This window comes from Strix uralensis, chromosome 18 (assembly GCF_047716275.1).
Source record: "Strix uralensis isolate ZFMK-TIS-50842 chromosome 18, bStrUra1, whole genome shotgun sequence".
Lineage (NCBI taxonomy): Eukaryota > Metazoa > Chordata > Aves > Strigiformes > Strigidae > Strix > Strix uralensis.
The window spans coordinates 16,034,117-16,050,385 of NC_133989.1; the positions used below are offsets into that span (position 1 = coordinate 16,034,117).

General features: G+C 46.4%; 2 protein-coding genes across 2 annotated transcripts in view; one reads left to right on the plus strand and one right to left on the minus strand.

Annotated features, from left to right (window-relative positions):
* The window catches only part of MMP24 (matrix metallopeptidase 24), a 46,308-nt gene extending 40,388 nt beyond the window's left edge, over nucleotides 1–5,920 (plus strand). Inside the window, exons 7-9 of the mRNA XM_074888507.1 lie at nucleotides 723–861; nucleotides 1,823–2,089; nucleotides 3,365–5,920. Of these exons, the coding sequence (XP_074744608.1) occupies nucleotides 723–861; nucleotides 1,823–2,089; nucleotides 3,365–3,702 (744 nt within the window). The 3' untranslated portion in view covers nucleotides 3,703–5,920. The remainder of the gene's footprint in view (nucleotides 1–722; nucleotides 862–1,822; nucleotides 2,090–3,364) is intronic.
* Nucleotides 5,921–9,363: 3,443 nt separating this feature from the next.
* EIF6 (eukaryotic translation initiation factor 6) lies at nucleotides 9,364–15,504 on the minus strand. The gene is made up of 6 exons (XM_074888508.1): nucleotides 15,314–15,504; nucleotides 15,145–15,230; nucleotides 14,102–14,277; nucleotides 12,648–12,824; nucleotides 11,845–12,026; nucleotides 9,364–10,607 (listed from the first exon to the last, which is right to left on the minus strand). Exons 1-6 carry the CDS (start codon nucleotides 15,418–15,420, stop codon nucleotides 10,598–10,600), a joined length of 738 nt encoding a protein of 245 aa, XP_074744609.1. The 5' UTR covers nucleotides 15,421–15,504; the 3' UTR covers nucleotides 9,364–10,597.
* Between the last annotated feature and the right edge of the window lie 765 nt (nucleotides 15,505–16,269).

A 16,269-nucleotide genomic window follows, 5' to 3' on the forward strand; every position in this document is an offset into this window, starting at 1 on the left:
GGAGAGGCTTTGCACAATAACCCACGTCAGAGTGCCTTGAATATGGAAATCCATGGTCCCATTCACAAAATACCTGTAGCTTTCACTCTGCCCAGTGGGTGTGAATGTGGAGAGGGATCTATTGAAGGTCATTAAACCACATCAGTTGCAGAAAATGCCTGAACTGAAAATAGTTGAAGGCGGGGACAGTACCTGGGAGAAGGCTCACAGGCTCACTCTTCCTGGAGCATCCACTATGGCTTTAACTAATGATCTCATATCTAAAGGGATATTTGATAACTCCTTTGTGCCTTTGGACACCATGTGCTTGACACAGTCACCAGGTATTGTTAAGGCTGTACAGCTTTCCTGGGGTCTGATAGTTGAGCACCAGTTGTACCAGGACAAGTGTGACACGCAGAGAGGTCGCTCACAAATGAGTTCATAACGCTTATAACTGTGGACTTGCTTCCCCCTGCTCCTTTTTCCTCTCCTTCTTTCCGCCCTTTTTCACAGCACCAGCAATCAACTTCTCACCCTTTTGGCTGCCATCTTCCCCATGAAGCGCTTCCCTCACTGGAGACAGTGTTGGGCTGGGTTGGAGCTGTCATCTGAACCAGAACTGCTGTCTTTAATGGTTAGGGGCCTAGGCAGGGATTAGTAATGCTTGATGCTGGACACCCAGCCTGATTTGACTGCAAGATAAAAAATACTCAGTCTGAAGAAGCTTCTGGTTTTCTCAGGATCGCTGGTTCTGGCGTCTGCGCAACAACCGAGTGCAGGAGGGATATCCCATGCAAATTGAGCAGTTCTGGAAAGGCCTCCCCGCAAAGATTGATGCAGCCTATGAGCGGTCTGATGGAAAATTCGTTTTCTTCAAAGGTACAGTACATTTCAGTACAAGCCTACCACACCTGCCTCACATCACACTGTTATGGCATGAAGAGGGTGAAAACAGGTACGCTGCATCCTTGTCCTTTTCCAAGGGGACACTTCAAGCAGCCACTGATCCTTAAAATAGTGTGGGCTGACCTTGCCAGGACAATCTCTGTAATGTCTCTAATGCTCTAATATGCTCTAATGTCTCTAATATGCTCTAAAGCTAATGTTGATTAGTGGCAGTTGGTTTCCATGGGATAACAAGAAATAGCTCCTATTTCCCAGAGAGTGTCAGTCTCTTGCCCATCTCCTTGAACGTGTTTTGGCAGGGCATTAGGGCCTCTCCAGGTATAGGGCACTCCCAAACCACATTTCTGGACAATTGTCCCCTAAAGAGACAAAATGACCAACCTTATGCTGGGGCCCACATTAGCTCCTTGCACTGTGACGGTGTCTGAACAGGAGCCTGTAACTGGAGAGCAAGTTGTGAGCAAGGAGGAGTGGCTGGAAAGCATCAGCCTGTACAAAAACACACTACCTGCTCTTCTGAATTTCTGTCTGCAGCTTCAGCCTCTCAGCTCAATAAACTGTACTGAAACTTGAGAAGGCTCAGAGAAAGGCAACAGAAATGATTGAAAAATAAGGGCTGACCTCCTGCAAGGAACTCCTCAGCCTGAATGAGGGATGGCAAAGAGCAGGTATGAGAGAAGTCTTTGAAATCATGCCTAGCTTAGAGAAGGTGAACGGGGAGGGGTTGTTTAGCATCTCTTCCAAAACAAGACCCGAGGAGTGGCAAATGAAATCAGGAGGTTTGAGGTTCAAAATGGAGGATCAGCTTTTTCACATAACACAGTTAAGCCTGGAAGTCCTCACCGTGCTGTGGTTCATTGGAGCTATTTTACATTTATATCATTTTAACTACTAATTAGGCAAATCTGTTGTTTGTGTCCCCATTTATCTTTAGGAGATAAATACTGGGTTTTTAAAGAAGTGACAGCAGAGCCAGGCTACCCACACAGTCTGGTGGAGCTGGGGAATTGTCTGCCCCGGGAAGGCATCGACACGGCTCTGCGCTGGGAGCCGGTAGGCAAAACCTACTTCTTCAAAGGTGACAGGTACTGGAGGTACAACGAGGACAAGAGAGCAACGGACCCAGGATACCCAAAGCCCATCACCGTGTGGAGAGGAATCCCTCAGGCCCCACAGGGCGCATTTATCAGCAAAGAAGGCTGTATGTATCTGCAGTCGTTACGCCCGTTAGATCGGTAATAGCTTGTCCACCTTGGGAGCTGGGTTGTTGGATGGGGGCGGTTTTGAATATCTCCTGAGACAGGAATCAAGTCTCTGAAGTCCTGGGGTCACACCGGCACCTGTGAGCACTGGCAGTCTGAGATCCCTCCTGACCCTCAGCCCAACCCATGTACCCCCTCAACTGCTGAACCACGTTACCGCAATGCCAGCTCTGGGGGATGGGAAGGGAACTTTTTCTACTTTTGCTGTCACAACAGTCCCTACCCAAGTTTCCCTGGGCCCTGATTGTGAGGACGCCAAGACTTACATTTTCCTCAGTTTCTTCCCTGTAGCTCAGTCACTCTGTTACAGCTCCAACCTGCCTGGTGTACTGCAGAGCTAACCATGCTCTGAGTAGGGGGTTGGACCTCCACAGGCTCCTTCCAACACATTCCTTTCTCTGATTTGAAGATTTCTTCCTCTTCTTCCAGCTGGTGAAAGAACTAACAGAAGGAGCTTGTGCTGTTGAGGCCATGTTTAAATTTGGGGCTGTGGTGTGAGACGAGGGCTGTAGGGCTGGGCTAGGCTGGAGGAGCTGGAGGAGCAGTGAGAGCCAGCCAAGCGGTCCTGGAGACCCAACGCTTTCACCACTGCTCCCTTCTCCTTTTTTCTTTTTTTTTCTAATCACTTGAGAGTGGTCTGGGGAGATGAGGGGTACTTCAGACATGTAGCAGAAACCATCAGCCTTTTACTAGCAGCAGGACAAGACTGGTCCTTAACAAAGGCCAAATCTGGATTCTGTGCCTGAAAGGACTCATCTTATTCAGCATCAACTCCCTCAGGCTGGGTGAACAGAAACCTCACATATTCTTCCAAACACTACTGCACCCAGGCACACACTGTCATTCCGCTGATTATGTTAATTGCTTGGTAATGACGAGCACATATTTACAGATGCTTTAGTGAAAAATAACTCATTGCAGAACACTTTAAAGTTAGTTGGGGTTTTTTTATTCACAGCTTGTCTTGGCCAAGGGAATGGTGCTGTGTGGGCAACGTTGCAACCACAAGCCAGGGTTATGGCTTCTCCTTTGAATCCTGACTCCCAAACCACCTTGACTGCTCAGTGGTTTTGGGATGCCCTGGATGAATGTGTTTTATTGGCCCAGGCAGCCACCACCTCCAGCCTTTCAGGCTCTCTGCACGTCCTCACACAAGCACAGCTTATCAAGTTGGAAGCGGCGTGGTGAGAAATTTTCTCTGTTTTGTCTCCTAGTTTACACCTACTTTTACAAAGGGAAGGAGTATTGGAAGTTCGATAACCAGAGGCTGAGTGTGGAGCCAGGCTACCCCAGGTCAATCCTCAAAGACTGGATGGGCTGTAACCAGAAGGACGTTGAACGAAGCAAAGACAGACGCCTCCCCCACGACGATGTGGATATTATGGTGACAATAAACGATGTGCCTAGCACTGTAAATGCCATTGCAGTTGTGATCCCTTGCATTTTGTCTCTGTGTATCCTTGTCTTGGTATACACGATCTTCCAGTTTAAAAACAAAGAGGTGCAGCAAAATGTTGTGTATTACAAAAGACCTGTCCAGGAATGGGTATGACACAGCCCGCTGCACATCTCAACTCATTGATCTGATGAGGACTATGGACAAAAACAAAAGAAAAAAAAAATGCATTCAAAAGCCTACCAAACAAAACTACTTCAGTGACCTACAAGTTTTGGACAGCCTGGGACTGAAAGAAGCAGGAAAACTGGAAAAAAATACAGGCAGCCTTGCAGCGTGGAGCCTCTTTCCTTCTTACTGCCTCAGTCGCGTGTCAGTCTTGGTGTGCCATCCTCCACAGGCTCACTCTGCTAACATCAGTCTTCAAGACAGGTTTCAACTGACCTGGGAAACTTCCTTCAGTTCCCTGCACCAGTGCTCCCTGTTAAACCCAGCATTCTCCAGTGTAGCTAAACCACCTCTGAACAGAACCATTTTTTTAATAGCTGTCTCATAAATGAATTAAGATCATGAAATCTATGAACAGGAACAATTCAGTATCATAAGCAGAAGACATTCTGATGCTGAACCATTCTAAAAGATCTTCTTAGTTTATTACAAAGTCCAGGGAATTACCTGGATACAATTTTCCAATACCTGCTGGTCAGATGTTTTGTACATTCATAACTAATCAACGCTGCCACTCAGCACAGTGCATGAGGAACCACTAAGCACTCAGAGAGGTAAATGAGTGCAGAGCAGAAGCTCAAGAAGCACCAAACCAGACACCATAATGTCACCTGGCAACATCAAGCCCTAGATTGGGACAATCTGAAGACGAAGTAATTGGGTCTAAAAAAGCAATCATGGGAATACATGTTTTTGTTTTGGGAGCCATTCATGAAAGAAATATTTAAATGTCATAGGATGTTGTTTTAAGCTCCCATCAGCACAAACCAACGAACCAACGGTTACAGATATACTGAAAAATATGTATAGATGTAGACTGCACTCTGCCCCTGTTAAGATGCTGGGAAAAGATGAATTGTTGTTATGTGGCATGTATAACTAGATTGTGGAATTTGTATGTTGGGTTTCAGGAAAATGGAAATGTTTGTTTGGAGTGAAGATAATCATTATATTTTGCTGAAATAGTCAAGATACAGTAAGAATTAGGCCTGTTTATAAACTAAATCCAATCCCCATAGATGTTACAAACATTGTATGCCTTCGAAATTTGTTCTTTGTTTTTGCTCACTTCTTCACAGGCAAATATTTGGCAAGGACCAAAGGAAGCATGCCACACAGTAGAATGAGTTCATCACTAGCCACATTTGACAGAGACATAAAAATCAGGTAAAGGCTAGGTCAGTATCTGAGCTTCCGGCTAGTAACTTTTCACAAGTCTCTTCCTACAACAGTAGCTTCTGCTTATCCCTCTTACAGTTGTGAATGGTTGAGGATGTTGTGTCCTAACCACAACCCTAAGTGTTGATGCTGGTATTTCTACCACATGCAAGAGTGGAAGAAGAGTTTCTTGCAGTGCAATGTAATGGTGAAGTCCAGCCCTGTACAGAAGTGCCATTCACGTAAGTGTATGAACTGCTTTGCACACTCCCTAAGGAACAGGGATTAGCGTAAGCCCTCTGCCTATAACTGAATTTTATTCAGTGCAATGGAAGTGCAACACACAGAATGTCCAGTTAGTATAGAAAAAGTACAGCTCTATAACGTCAGCTGTGAAAAAAAATCCAAGGATGAGAAACACGCTAAAAATATTCCAAATTACAACGATGAGGAATGAAGAAGCAGAAAGCTTGTCAGCATTCTGAATTTCTAACTAGTGCTCAAATATTGCTATGGTGAAGCAGGATAGACAAATAGATACTTCTAGTGAAGCCCACTAGGACTGCATAACACATGGTCTCAAACTGTATTTTGTCCTTCATAATTGATTTCCATAGCCAAGTTGTTTATTGTGTTTAAACATAAAAAAAATATTACAAACATATAACAAAGTAAGTGAGAAGCTAGTAGATGCAAAACTGAATTTTAGTGAAAAAAATGTGATAACGTCTCATGATGGGTGAAGGAGTGCAAAGGACCAAATGAAATCGGAGCTACTAATTAGACACCCCCCCCACATGCTACTCCGTACGTTGCTATGTGTACTCTGTATGTGGTAGAATGCACACTATGAACGCCACAGCCACATGGCACATCGAACTCATCTGTACGCTGCCATCTCCTCTGGGACTGTGACAGCCCAAACCTTTGAGCAACTTCCAACAGCCATCATTAAAAAAAAAAAAAAAAAAAAAAAATTTACAACCTACAGAAATGTCTGGTTTTGTTTGTATTTGTTTCCTCCTGCCCAAAGGTAGATTTTTTGTGGTCTGTTCAAAACCTTGCACTGAGTAACAAGCTGTCCTGGGTCTGTAGCCAGCTGAGCCTGAAAGACAGTGTTTTAATGGCAAAAAACACCTCAGACAGCTGCGTGTCGCCTCCCAGAGCCAGGCGCCCCACGGCAGTAAGCAAGCTGCCTGCCCTGTACTGCCAAAGTTCACCTTCCTCCAGGAACTGCTGCTTCAAAGAACCAGAGAAATAGTTTTGTGCCTTTTCTAACTGCTTCATAACCAGCTCCTGGTGCAGATGCTACATATTTGAGCTTGCCAGGGGTGAGAGGTTTTGTGTAGGGGTTTAAGGGACGGAGAAGCAGCCCTCTACAGTTACAAGTGCTGGTGGGGCTGGGAGGTGAGCAGCTGACCCACTTTCCCCAGTACAATCCCATTCATGCTGCTGTCATCTCTCTCTTGTCAAGATTAGCACCTCTGCAGTCCCGGGGTGACCTGGATTTGGGCACAAACATCAGTATTCATGTAAGGGATAGTTCCTTAATATTCCCACACCTCAGCTCTTTGCTGGGATCCTGTATTATGCTACAGCAACACAGCACCCGATCAGCAGCGTATCGACCCCCCCTGCCTCCCATCACACAGCTAAAGCATCTCCACGGACAGGTGGCCATGCTGCAGTTCCTGTTCAGAAATGCAGTGCCAAGGACATGTTGCCAGGGCAGGGGAGCAGGGAACAGCAGTGAGCAAGAGGCTCTCCCAGGCGTGCTCCTGGCGCGGGACGGCTCAGCCAGAGGGGAGGCCTGGACCGTGTCTACCTCCAGCACAGCAGCTGCAGCCCCTCCGGCGAGCGGCCCACTACATACACTGCACTGCACTCACCATTCTACATCATGGTTTTTTCAGTTTTTGACTCCTTTGAGTAATTTCACCACCAGTAAGGTAATTCTTCCAGGTAAGGTAGGAAGATGCTGGGATACGCAGTCACTACAGTCAGAACAGAGGTGGTCCTCCACAATAAAAGGGATTAGCTGTTCCTAACATAATCAGTTATTAAACCTCAAGGGCATCTCCCATCTCACACCATGAGGACTCAGGTTTTTAAAAACATCTGTGAAGGATTCTGGCAAAAGTTTCTGGACATTAAAGCACACTATGGCAGCCAAAGCTGCCCACCCCACAACTTCTTCACTGAACCTTGAGTTGCAAGACATTAATTCCTCCCTCAAAAACCTCTGGACAACTCTTCTCCACCCTGTGACATTCATCCCAGGGCTTGATTCAACCTTTCTCATAGTATCAGACTTACTTGTCCAAGCTGGAATCACCTCAGATCATTCCTGCAGCCCTTCCTAATATCTGAAGTCACATGTTGCCTTCCTCTGCCCGATAGCAAAGGTGGTATATAGCCGTGGTAGGGAACCCACAGCTTCCTAGTTCAGCAATTAAATTTTCAAGAATCCCGAGATCTCATGTAGCAATACCCAGCACTGGGAATATAGAACTTGATTTACTGACTATTCCTTAACACCTTCTTTTGGCATCACCACTGGAGAATGCCACCTTTGAGATAAAGTACATAAAAAGGGGTCAGTGAAGTGTTGCCCAGTGCTTTATCTGCCTCAAGCTGTGCAATGCCAAGGGCCTGCCACTTGGAATTCTGCCTTTCTGTAACCCTTCACCGTTGGTTTCTCCCTTACTGTTTCACTGTTGTTCCCAGTCTCATCCTCGTGGCCCTGCACCTGCAAGCTCTGACACTGCTAGGCAGGTTCTCATGGGAAATAATCAGCAATAGCATGAGAATCTCACTCCTCCTTTACCCTGGCTTCTTTTGGAGTTCGTAGTTTACAGAAGAACAAAGAAGTAGATATGCATTACCCAAAAATTACATATTTGCAGAAAAACTTGGCAACCACTGTGCAACACTTGCACCTAATCTACACGTAGTACTCAAGATGAAGATGCGTCACAGATTTACAGATAATGATGCTTTGGGCTTGCCTTTCCTAATTAACTCCAAACATTCAGTTTGGTTTTTTGACTGTTACTGAGCACATCCTTGTTCAGATACATACCTTCAGGCCAAGCATTTGCTCTTGCACTGCTCACAGTTCATCACTACAGGTGTGAAATCTGGATTCTTAACCACAACATGCTTCACTTCACGTTCAGCTGCACTGAATTTACCTTTCTATCAAGCCATCAGCCAGTCCTCATCCTTACTAGTCTGAGTCAGTGAGCACGGGCAAACCTCCCTGCACTAATCCACTGCCTCTCCTAAACAGGACACAGTAACGCTGAACCTTGTGGCTCCCAACGGAGCTCCCTGTGAAACTCCTGGAAAATCTAAACATTAACTCTTTTTTCCCCCCATCCTCAAGCATGTGAAAGGGCTTCCCTCTCCCTCTCATTCCATGGGATCACTCACCCAGGGTGTTCAAAAGCCTTTGGCACAAAAACCTTCAAATGTCTGTTGGAAATACAAATAACAGACCTTCTCCACATCCCTGTGGACTCCTTTAAAACTCCACAGGTCTTGCAAGACATGACTTGCCATTAAAACACCAAGTTTCTACACTCTCATGACATCATGTATCCATGTTTCTACTAATTCCATTCTTTATTATAGTTTCTGTTGTCCTTGTACAGAGGTCCATCTCACTAATTCAGACCTCCCCAAACCCTTGTTTAGCATGGGTATCATGTTTCCCACCTTCCAGTTCCCAAACCTCAACACAACTTTTGTAACAGGTCACACACCACAGTTAGCAACACCCTATTCTGCTGTCTTCAATCCTCTTCAGCATATCACAACCCCCAACAGCGTACCAGTATCTTTTCTACTTAAGGATCTGGATTACACAGAGACTGGATCATTTTTCTTGTTTACCTCTAAGTAATTTTTAACATGTAACACACATTGAGGCCACCAATATAAACCAGGATTCCTGCCTATCAACCAGAATGGAATGAGTTACAGAAGTTGCAGAGGAAAACTTCAGCCTTACTCGTTTCACACTTGATGAATACACGCTAACACCAACAGCAATAGTCAGACCTTTTGCCATTTACACCCAAGAACAGAGCCCTGTGTCGTGGCCAAAGGAAAGCAGCTTCTCACTCTATGCTACGAGGAGACCTGGAGTCAGTTCCAAGACAGGTAGTCCACAATAGCAAAGGGGCCATAAACACTAAAAATTGTTAGCTGTAACAGCAAGGAGCTGTGAGCTGCTCACAGGCTTCCCCAGCAGCAGCAGGAAGGTGAGCTGTCTGGAAATGGCAGCCCCTGGCTCAGCCACCATTCCAGACAGACCAGATGAGAGGGCTGCTATGATCAGAGAAGATCCTATGGCAATCTTCGTCTAAAAGGTTAAGGAGCAACTTTTAATCAACCCAAACTTATAAAACCTTCCCTAAACATCCAGACAGTAAAACAAAAAAATGGAAGTTTATTTGATTTTTTACAAAGCCTGAAGCACCAGGGTCAAAAAAGAGCCCTGCCCACCCTGCCTTCAAGACAGCACTCCTCAAGAGAACCCAGCTGACAGTAATGCAGCCGTGTGGAAGCAAACGAGGAGCTTCCACATACCCTTAGGATGGGAAGTGGAGGCATTTCTATGCCTTCAGTACACCTTTAACGGGCAAGCAGAAGAAAAGCAACTGAAATGAGAGATCAGTGAGCAACAGCTCTGTTTAGAAGCAAATTACTATCTTCTACCTGAAAGCAGTATCTACAGCTCCTTTTTGTCATCATCACTCCCTGGCAAAGGCAGAACTCTTACTTAGCAAGCTCCCAAATCTCTAACATCTGACTGAATGTTAGAACCATGTTACTTAACCGTTGTCTCCAAGATAACTCAAGATGAGGTGGGTTAAATGTTTTTTGATTTGCTGACTTCTAAGAGTTTCTAGCATAGGTGGCTAACTCCTGTAGAACAAATTTAAGCCCACTGGCCACAGCATGCTTTTCTAAGCTCTCTCTTGCAGATGCCTCAGAAGCAGCACAAATACCACTGTTCCAGAGGCAGTCACACAATGTTGCTGTTAGAAGCCCCTGGACTGACTTTGAGAAACTCCAATTTTAATCAGAGAGAATTGCTTCAGAATCATGGGCCCTGTGGGAACAGCTGCAAGTCAGGGCCAGAGAGCAGGTGATGACTTCTGAATTATTTTGTGGCAAGTAAACTACTATATTTTTGGTATTGGACATACAAGGGGCTCTCAAGTCTTCCTGAAACACCACTCTTTAACAAGAGTGTGGAAAGGGCAGTGCCAAACAGACTGCTGTGCAGCAGAACACCAATGCATTATTTAAGGCAAAATAATCTCTAGTCATTAATATTCAAGAGCCAGAAGAGTAAATACTGTGAGCTAATTTGAGGGGCTCAGTCACCATCACAAAACAAGAAAGCACAGCCGAAAAAACAGAAAATGTCAGCAAAGGGATAGAGAGCATTCCTTATTTGTAACTTGGGTATGTTATTTGTCAGTTTTTGTAATAGTACTTAGTTTACAAAACACAGAAAGTTGGTTTTGTAGCCTCTTCCTTGGGGCAGGCCTGCAGAAACAACATCAGAAGGTCTAGATGTCTGTAATCCAAAGTGCAGCTTGACACTTCACTCCTTAGGAGCTTTCTGGAAAGTAGGAACCAACACTGCTCATGTCAAGCTAAAAAGACAAAACAGAAAGGAGATTTAGCAGACGAGTGCCAGAGAGTGCAGAAGGTATTTCAAAACACCAGTACTGTCAGTTCTCAACCACCAATTACAAAGGCCCAGTAGAAATTTCCCTTCCTAGAACATACACGTCTATGAAAAGAGAGAAGCAGACCTGACAGCTGCCAACAGCCAGCCATGAGAACACACTTGTCAAGCTGGCAAAGGCAAAATGTACACTCAGCCTGGCCTGGGTAGTTATCAAAAGCTCAGAGCAAGTTTAATTATGGCTCTGTTACGCTCAGAGGCATCAAGCCTTTACATAGGAACTGAAAAAAGGCAGCAAAGAACTGTCTCAAAGGGTTCTTCATTCCAGAAATTGTTTCTCCCATGCCATAAACCATTCCCATACGAATGAGATAACTGAGAACTCAGCCACTAAGTTACAATGGCCTAGGTAGCTCAACACACCCCTAGCACTGCAGCAACGATGCTGAGAGTTGTAATCAGATGAAAGCCCAAATGAAGTTTGCATAGGACGTTCATCTACGTGTATGCCTAAACCTTGTAAAGAAATGGGCATACATTAATGAGTGGGGAAGGTCCTACATCACTGCCACTCCAGGCAGAGAACAAGAAAACCTGCCTCCCATTAAAAGTCAACTAGGACAAAGCCTTTGACAAAAAGGCTTAAAAAAAAAAAAAATAATAAAATAAGGCAGCAGCCTTAAATTAAAAAGATTTAAGGCAGCAGCTGACAAGCTCCAAAGTCTTTTTGGCTCCAGAAATGGTTGTAGCAGGCATTTGGAATAATAATTTTATGGGTTACAACAATCAAAATCCAAGATGTCAAGCAAAGTCATTGGCATTTTAACTTTTAAAACAAGATTTGTTTAAAAAAATCTATTCATGTCATAGCTAAGCACTGACCAGCTAGGGAAAAGAAGTATCTGAAAGCTGAAATGGATACTATTTCTCACAAAAAGTATTATAACAGCAACAAAACCCCTTACACTTTCCATACAGGACTAAGCAGGCTCATCGTCTACAAGGAAACAAACCCTTCTGCAACGAAGTAATCGCTGTCGGTAACCCAACGAAAGGAAAGAGGAAGTAAAAAAAAAAACCAAACAAAAACCCCACACCTAAAAATTTAAGAAAAAGATAAATCAACTGTGAAAACAGCTACTTTTATAGTAAAATCTTGCCTGGTTTGATCCTGACTGTACACAGACCTGGATCCTCCTTACCTGTCAATCAAGGAATCCCTCATGTTGGTAGCAATGGTACTTGGCTGAGCTTCGTTCAGCCTGAAGATGCTCTCGATGACGGAGAGCTCCGTGCTGGTTGTGTCCAGCCCACAGAAGGCACACCAGTCATTTACAACCATTCCTGCTGCAATCACCTCGCTGCCACGATTCACCGTTCCAGCCTAGCAAAAACAAAGTGGGAAGAGTTAACAGGGCACGCTGACAGCAACACATTTTGTTACGCATCCTTACTACAAGTCTTTAGTGGAGGGCCTCAACTCAACACTCCTGAAAAGATTAGAGCTTCTGCCATCAACAAAGGTGTAAAGACTTCAGATGAAAAGATAAAAAGGACAGACTTCAATCTCTGGAGAGAAAACTGTGTGACACTCAGTGAAATAAAATCTAACAAGTAGGAAGCATAAAGGCACAGCAATTGTGAAATTCACAAATCCAATTAGGCAGGCACAGGATTTTATTACTTAATTTTTTTAAACACTGCCTTTGGCCAAATGACAGACAATTCACATTCTGTATGAATCAATCAGTACAACTTGTGTAGTCGCAGCAGAGCAATGTTTTAGAATCGAACTAGAGGCGCTAAGCAGCTTATTCAGACTCAGAAAAGACAGGGAAAATGTCTCATAAGACTTGTGCCGTTCAAGGCTTCTCCTCATCTCCCACTTGGAACAGCTCTGCAGAAAAAACAGTGTCTAAGAGCCCACGAGATGCAGAAACATTAAAACTGAGAACTGGGTTGGAAAGGAGCGGCAAGAGAAAACAGAAACCCACAAATGCCTTACCACGAGTGGGACCTGAAGCAACGAAGACAGTTCATCCTGATCATCAATTGAAGTTTTGGGGTGGACAATTCCTCCTTGATTACTAAAAACACAGTAACTTCCTACCAGCACCTGATCTGCTACCGTTTGTCTGAAAACCTCAACCTTCAGTACATCTGCCAGGATCTCTTCCGTCTCCTGCAAACAGAATGAGAGAATAAAGTCCTCAGCAAAATGGTATCATAGAATTTGAAGTCAGGCTATTCCTGCACGCAACCATCAGCTGGGATCCTCCCCTCTGAAAGCCTGCCCACGCTTTCACCATCCAGTGCAATCCAATCACTATACAACACTTACTCAACCTCTAGACTCCAGCTGTTCCCAGTTACCTGTGCATACTGAGCTGGGCACTCTGACTGAACACCCCACCGGGCCTTTCCTGAGGAATGCTCTTCCTCCTCCCCCGGAGGATGCTGGCAGTACATCGGCTGGGTCAGTGCCTGCTCCCTAGCACCCCCTGGGAACCCGTCCTCTTGTCCCAGACCACCGGGACAAAACTGCCTTATCCTCTGCAGAACTCTACAAACTTCCTTCCCCACCACGTTTCCACTGTGAATTATTTTGATTTCTCCCTCTCTGTCCATCTTGCCTTACTTCTTACACTATGCAAAACGTAATATGCTGCAAAGACCACTACCTTTCCCCATCTCCCTTTTTTTTTTTCTTTGCACACCAAGTCCCATTTCTTCATCACCTTTAGCACAAACTGAAAGCAAACACTGTAAGGACCTTCACTACCTGTAGCCACACAACACACCTCTCTCTCATATGAAGATATCAGTTCTCAAACATAAAGGAGAAGAAGCTCTGCCCTTATTTTAAAGTTTCATACAAGAATCTTCATTTTTCTTTCACCCCTCTGTAACCATGCACACCACCACCACATCCACGGCCTCTTTCAACTATTACAAATTCCAGCTAGCTCAGCAGTAGCTTGTAACTACTACTGTAGTCCTGACTAAACTCTTCTTTACGCTCTCGTTATTACACACATGCACACTCTCTTTAATTCATTCAATCTAACACATGCAAAGCAAATTGCACCCAACAATATACTTCTGTATTCCACTCCCTCCCTTCTACAAGAGCATTCACTACAGCATGCTGAACAAGAGGGCTCACGCTATATTGGGGCAGGGTCCACACCCACAAATAAAGACAAATACAGGAAAAGAGGCAGATCAACTGAAGCCAAGTTAGAAGTCCAAAACCCAATTCTGAGACTTCTCTCTTCAGAAGAAAGGAAACATGAGGCAGCACAGCCTCCTACATGATGTTAGCTCAGCTGTTAACATAGGTCTTCTGATCCCCATGCTACATACAGCAACCCTCAACAACTACAAACCCAAACTGCAGCTTGGCAATCATTTCACATGCATCCACCGGGAATTCAGAAGTATTATAGAGCCATGTACCCTGTCAAGATCTGGATGAACCAGAGCTACATAGTCATTGCAGGTAGTGACATTGCCCAGCGCCGAGAGACGCTCTTCTACTCGTTGAATTCGTACAGAATCTGGAAGACTATTGCGGATATGTTGAAGCTCCTGGTCTGTTGTACTGCTTGGGACCAACAATCCATGTCTGTTTCCTAAAGTGACATTAAAAAAAAAGATAAAAGAAAAAAAAAATGTTTCCACAAGGCTTCCTACTTTCCTGATGTTCATATAATAGCTTGAATTGTCCTTGCCCTGTCCACTCCTCCCAGGCCCAGATTTCAGCCCAAGAGAAAGAACGTTATGATTTAAAAATAACACAGCACCACAGGTAAGGGAAAACCAGGATGAAGCACACTTATGTCAGAGCAGAAATGGGTGAATGGCACTATCTTTAATCAATTTTCTTTTTCAACAAAACTAAAGGAAGACCAAGGTTCTCAGTGAAACACTTTGACTAGGAATTTTCCCTATAGATGCCAATTACCCCACAAAACACACAGATGCTGCTTGTTTGTGTTATTTTACTGTGGTGAAGCTGTAAGACAGGATGGACAAAAACATTCTTTTCACAGAAACAAAACCCAAGGAAGAAGTTCGTCTGCCTGAATAGGGTCTCACTAGCCTGAGACAGATGAAAGACTTTTCTTTGACTTTCACATTTGTTAATGCCTCCCCCTCCCCAGGCTCTGCCCTCCACTGAACCATTAACCTTAAGAAAAACAGAATTCCTCCCAGTTTACCAGAAAGCCGACTTACACGTGTCTTTAGCCCATCTTCAGACCCCGAGAGGCAAACACTCCCCACTACCCCAGCTCTTTAAGTTTTAGTTTTTCCGCTTTCGTTCCTCCTCTTCACACACTTGAAGCGTTGAAATAAAAACTCTGAGGATGAGGGGTGCTGCCCGTTGGACTCCCCGCCACGGGATGTCACAGCGTGCACCAACCCATCACGGGATCCCTCCCGGGCTCCCCTCACCCCGGGGGTGCGCTCCGGGGGCGAAGGGCCGCCCCGACACCTACCCACACACATTCTGCCGATGATGCGGCAGCCGGCGATGGAGGCGTGCACCACCGGGATGGTCCCGAAGAGCTCCCCCTCGAAGACGCTGCAAGGAGAAAGCGCCGTCAGGGCACTGCCGCGGGGCTCGCCGAGCGGCGGGGCCGGGCCGCGCCCTCGGGGCTCCCTCACCTGTAGAAGTTCTCGGAGCCGCCGATGGCCACGAGGCAGTAGGCGTTGGTGAGCTTGGCGAAGCAGCCCAACTCGTTGTTGTTCTCGAAGCTGGCGCGGACAGCCATGGCCGGGCCGGGGACAGGCCGCACCGCGGGGCCGGGCCGGGCGGGCAACGGGCGCCGCAGTCTCTGCCCCACGCACGCGGCGCCGCCGCTTCCGCTTCCGGCGGGCGGGAGGGGCGGGGCAGAGCGGCCCCGGCCGCGCCTGGGGGGGGACAGCGCCCCCACCGCCCGGGAGGGCCGCTCGCCCCGGCCGCCGCCACCGCCGCCTTGAGGGGGCGCGCGGGAGCTGCCCCGGCGCCGGCCCCCCGTGACGGCAGCGCGTCACCGTGTCACCGTGTGCCGGGACCAGCACCGCAGGCTGAGGCCACCCGAGCGCCCGCACAGGCCGCCTGTACCTGAAGATGCCACCATGGGCCCAGGCCAGGCCGGCGCTGCCTGCGAGCACCTGGGGCCTGCAAATTGAGGCCTGTAACAAGTAGTGACAAGAGAAGCGTTCCATTGTACCTTCTGTGGGCATGCTGCATACACAGCTGAAGTCTCAAAGGGGAAAATATTAAGAAATTTGTTTACCAGTATTTAACTTAGTGTTTAACTAAGCATGTCCAGCGAAGAGCAATGGAGCTAGTGCAGGGTCTGGAGCACAGGTCTGATGGGGAGCGGCTGAGGGAACTGGGGGGGTTTAGTCTGGAGAAGAGGAGGCTGAGGGGAGACCTCATGGCCCTCTGCAACTCCCTGAAAGGAGGGTGCAGAGAGGGGGGATGAGTCTCTTGACCCAAGGAACAAGCACCAGGCCAAGAGGGAATGGCCTCAAGCTGCGCCAGGGCAGGGTCAGACTGGCTCTTAGGAAGGATTTCTTTGCAGAAGGGGTTGTTGGGCGTTGGAATGGGCTGCCCAGGGCAGGGGGGGAGTCCC

Coding starts and splice junctions, on each gene's coding strand:
- EIF6 (XM_074888508.1), bottom strand. CDS start 15,420: ATGGCTGTCCGCGCCAGCTTCGAGAACAACAACGAGTTGGGCTGCTTC. Junction 14,278..15,144: donor CATCGGCAGAATGTGTGTGG/GTAGGTGTCGGG, acceptor ATGTCACTTTAG/GAAACAGACATGGATTGTTG. Junction 12,825..14,101: donor TTCATCCAGATCTTGACAGG/GTACATGGCTCT, acceptor TTCTGTTTGCAG/GAGACGGAAGAGATCCTGGC.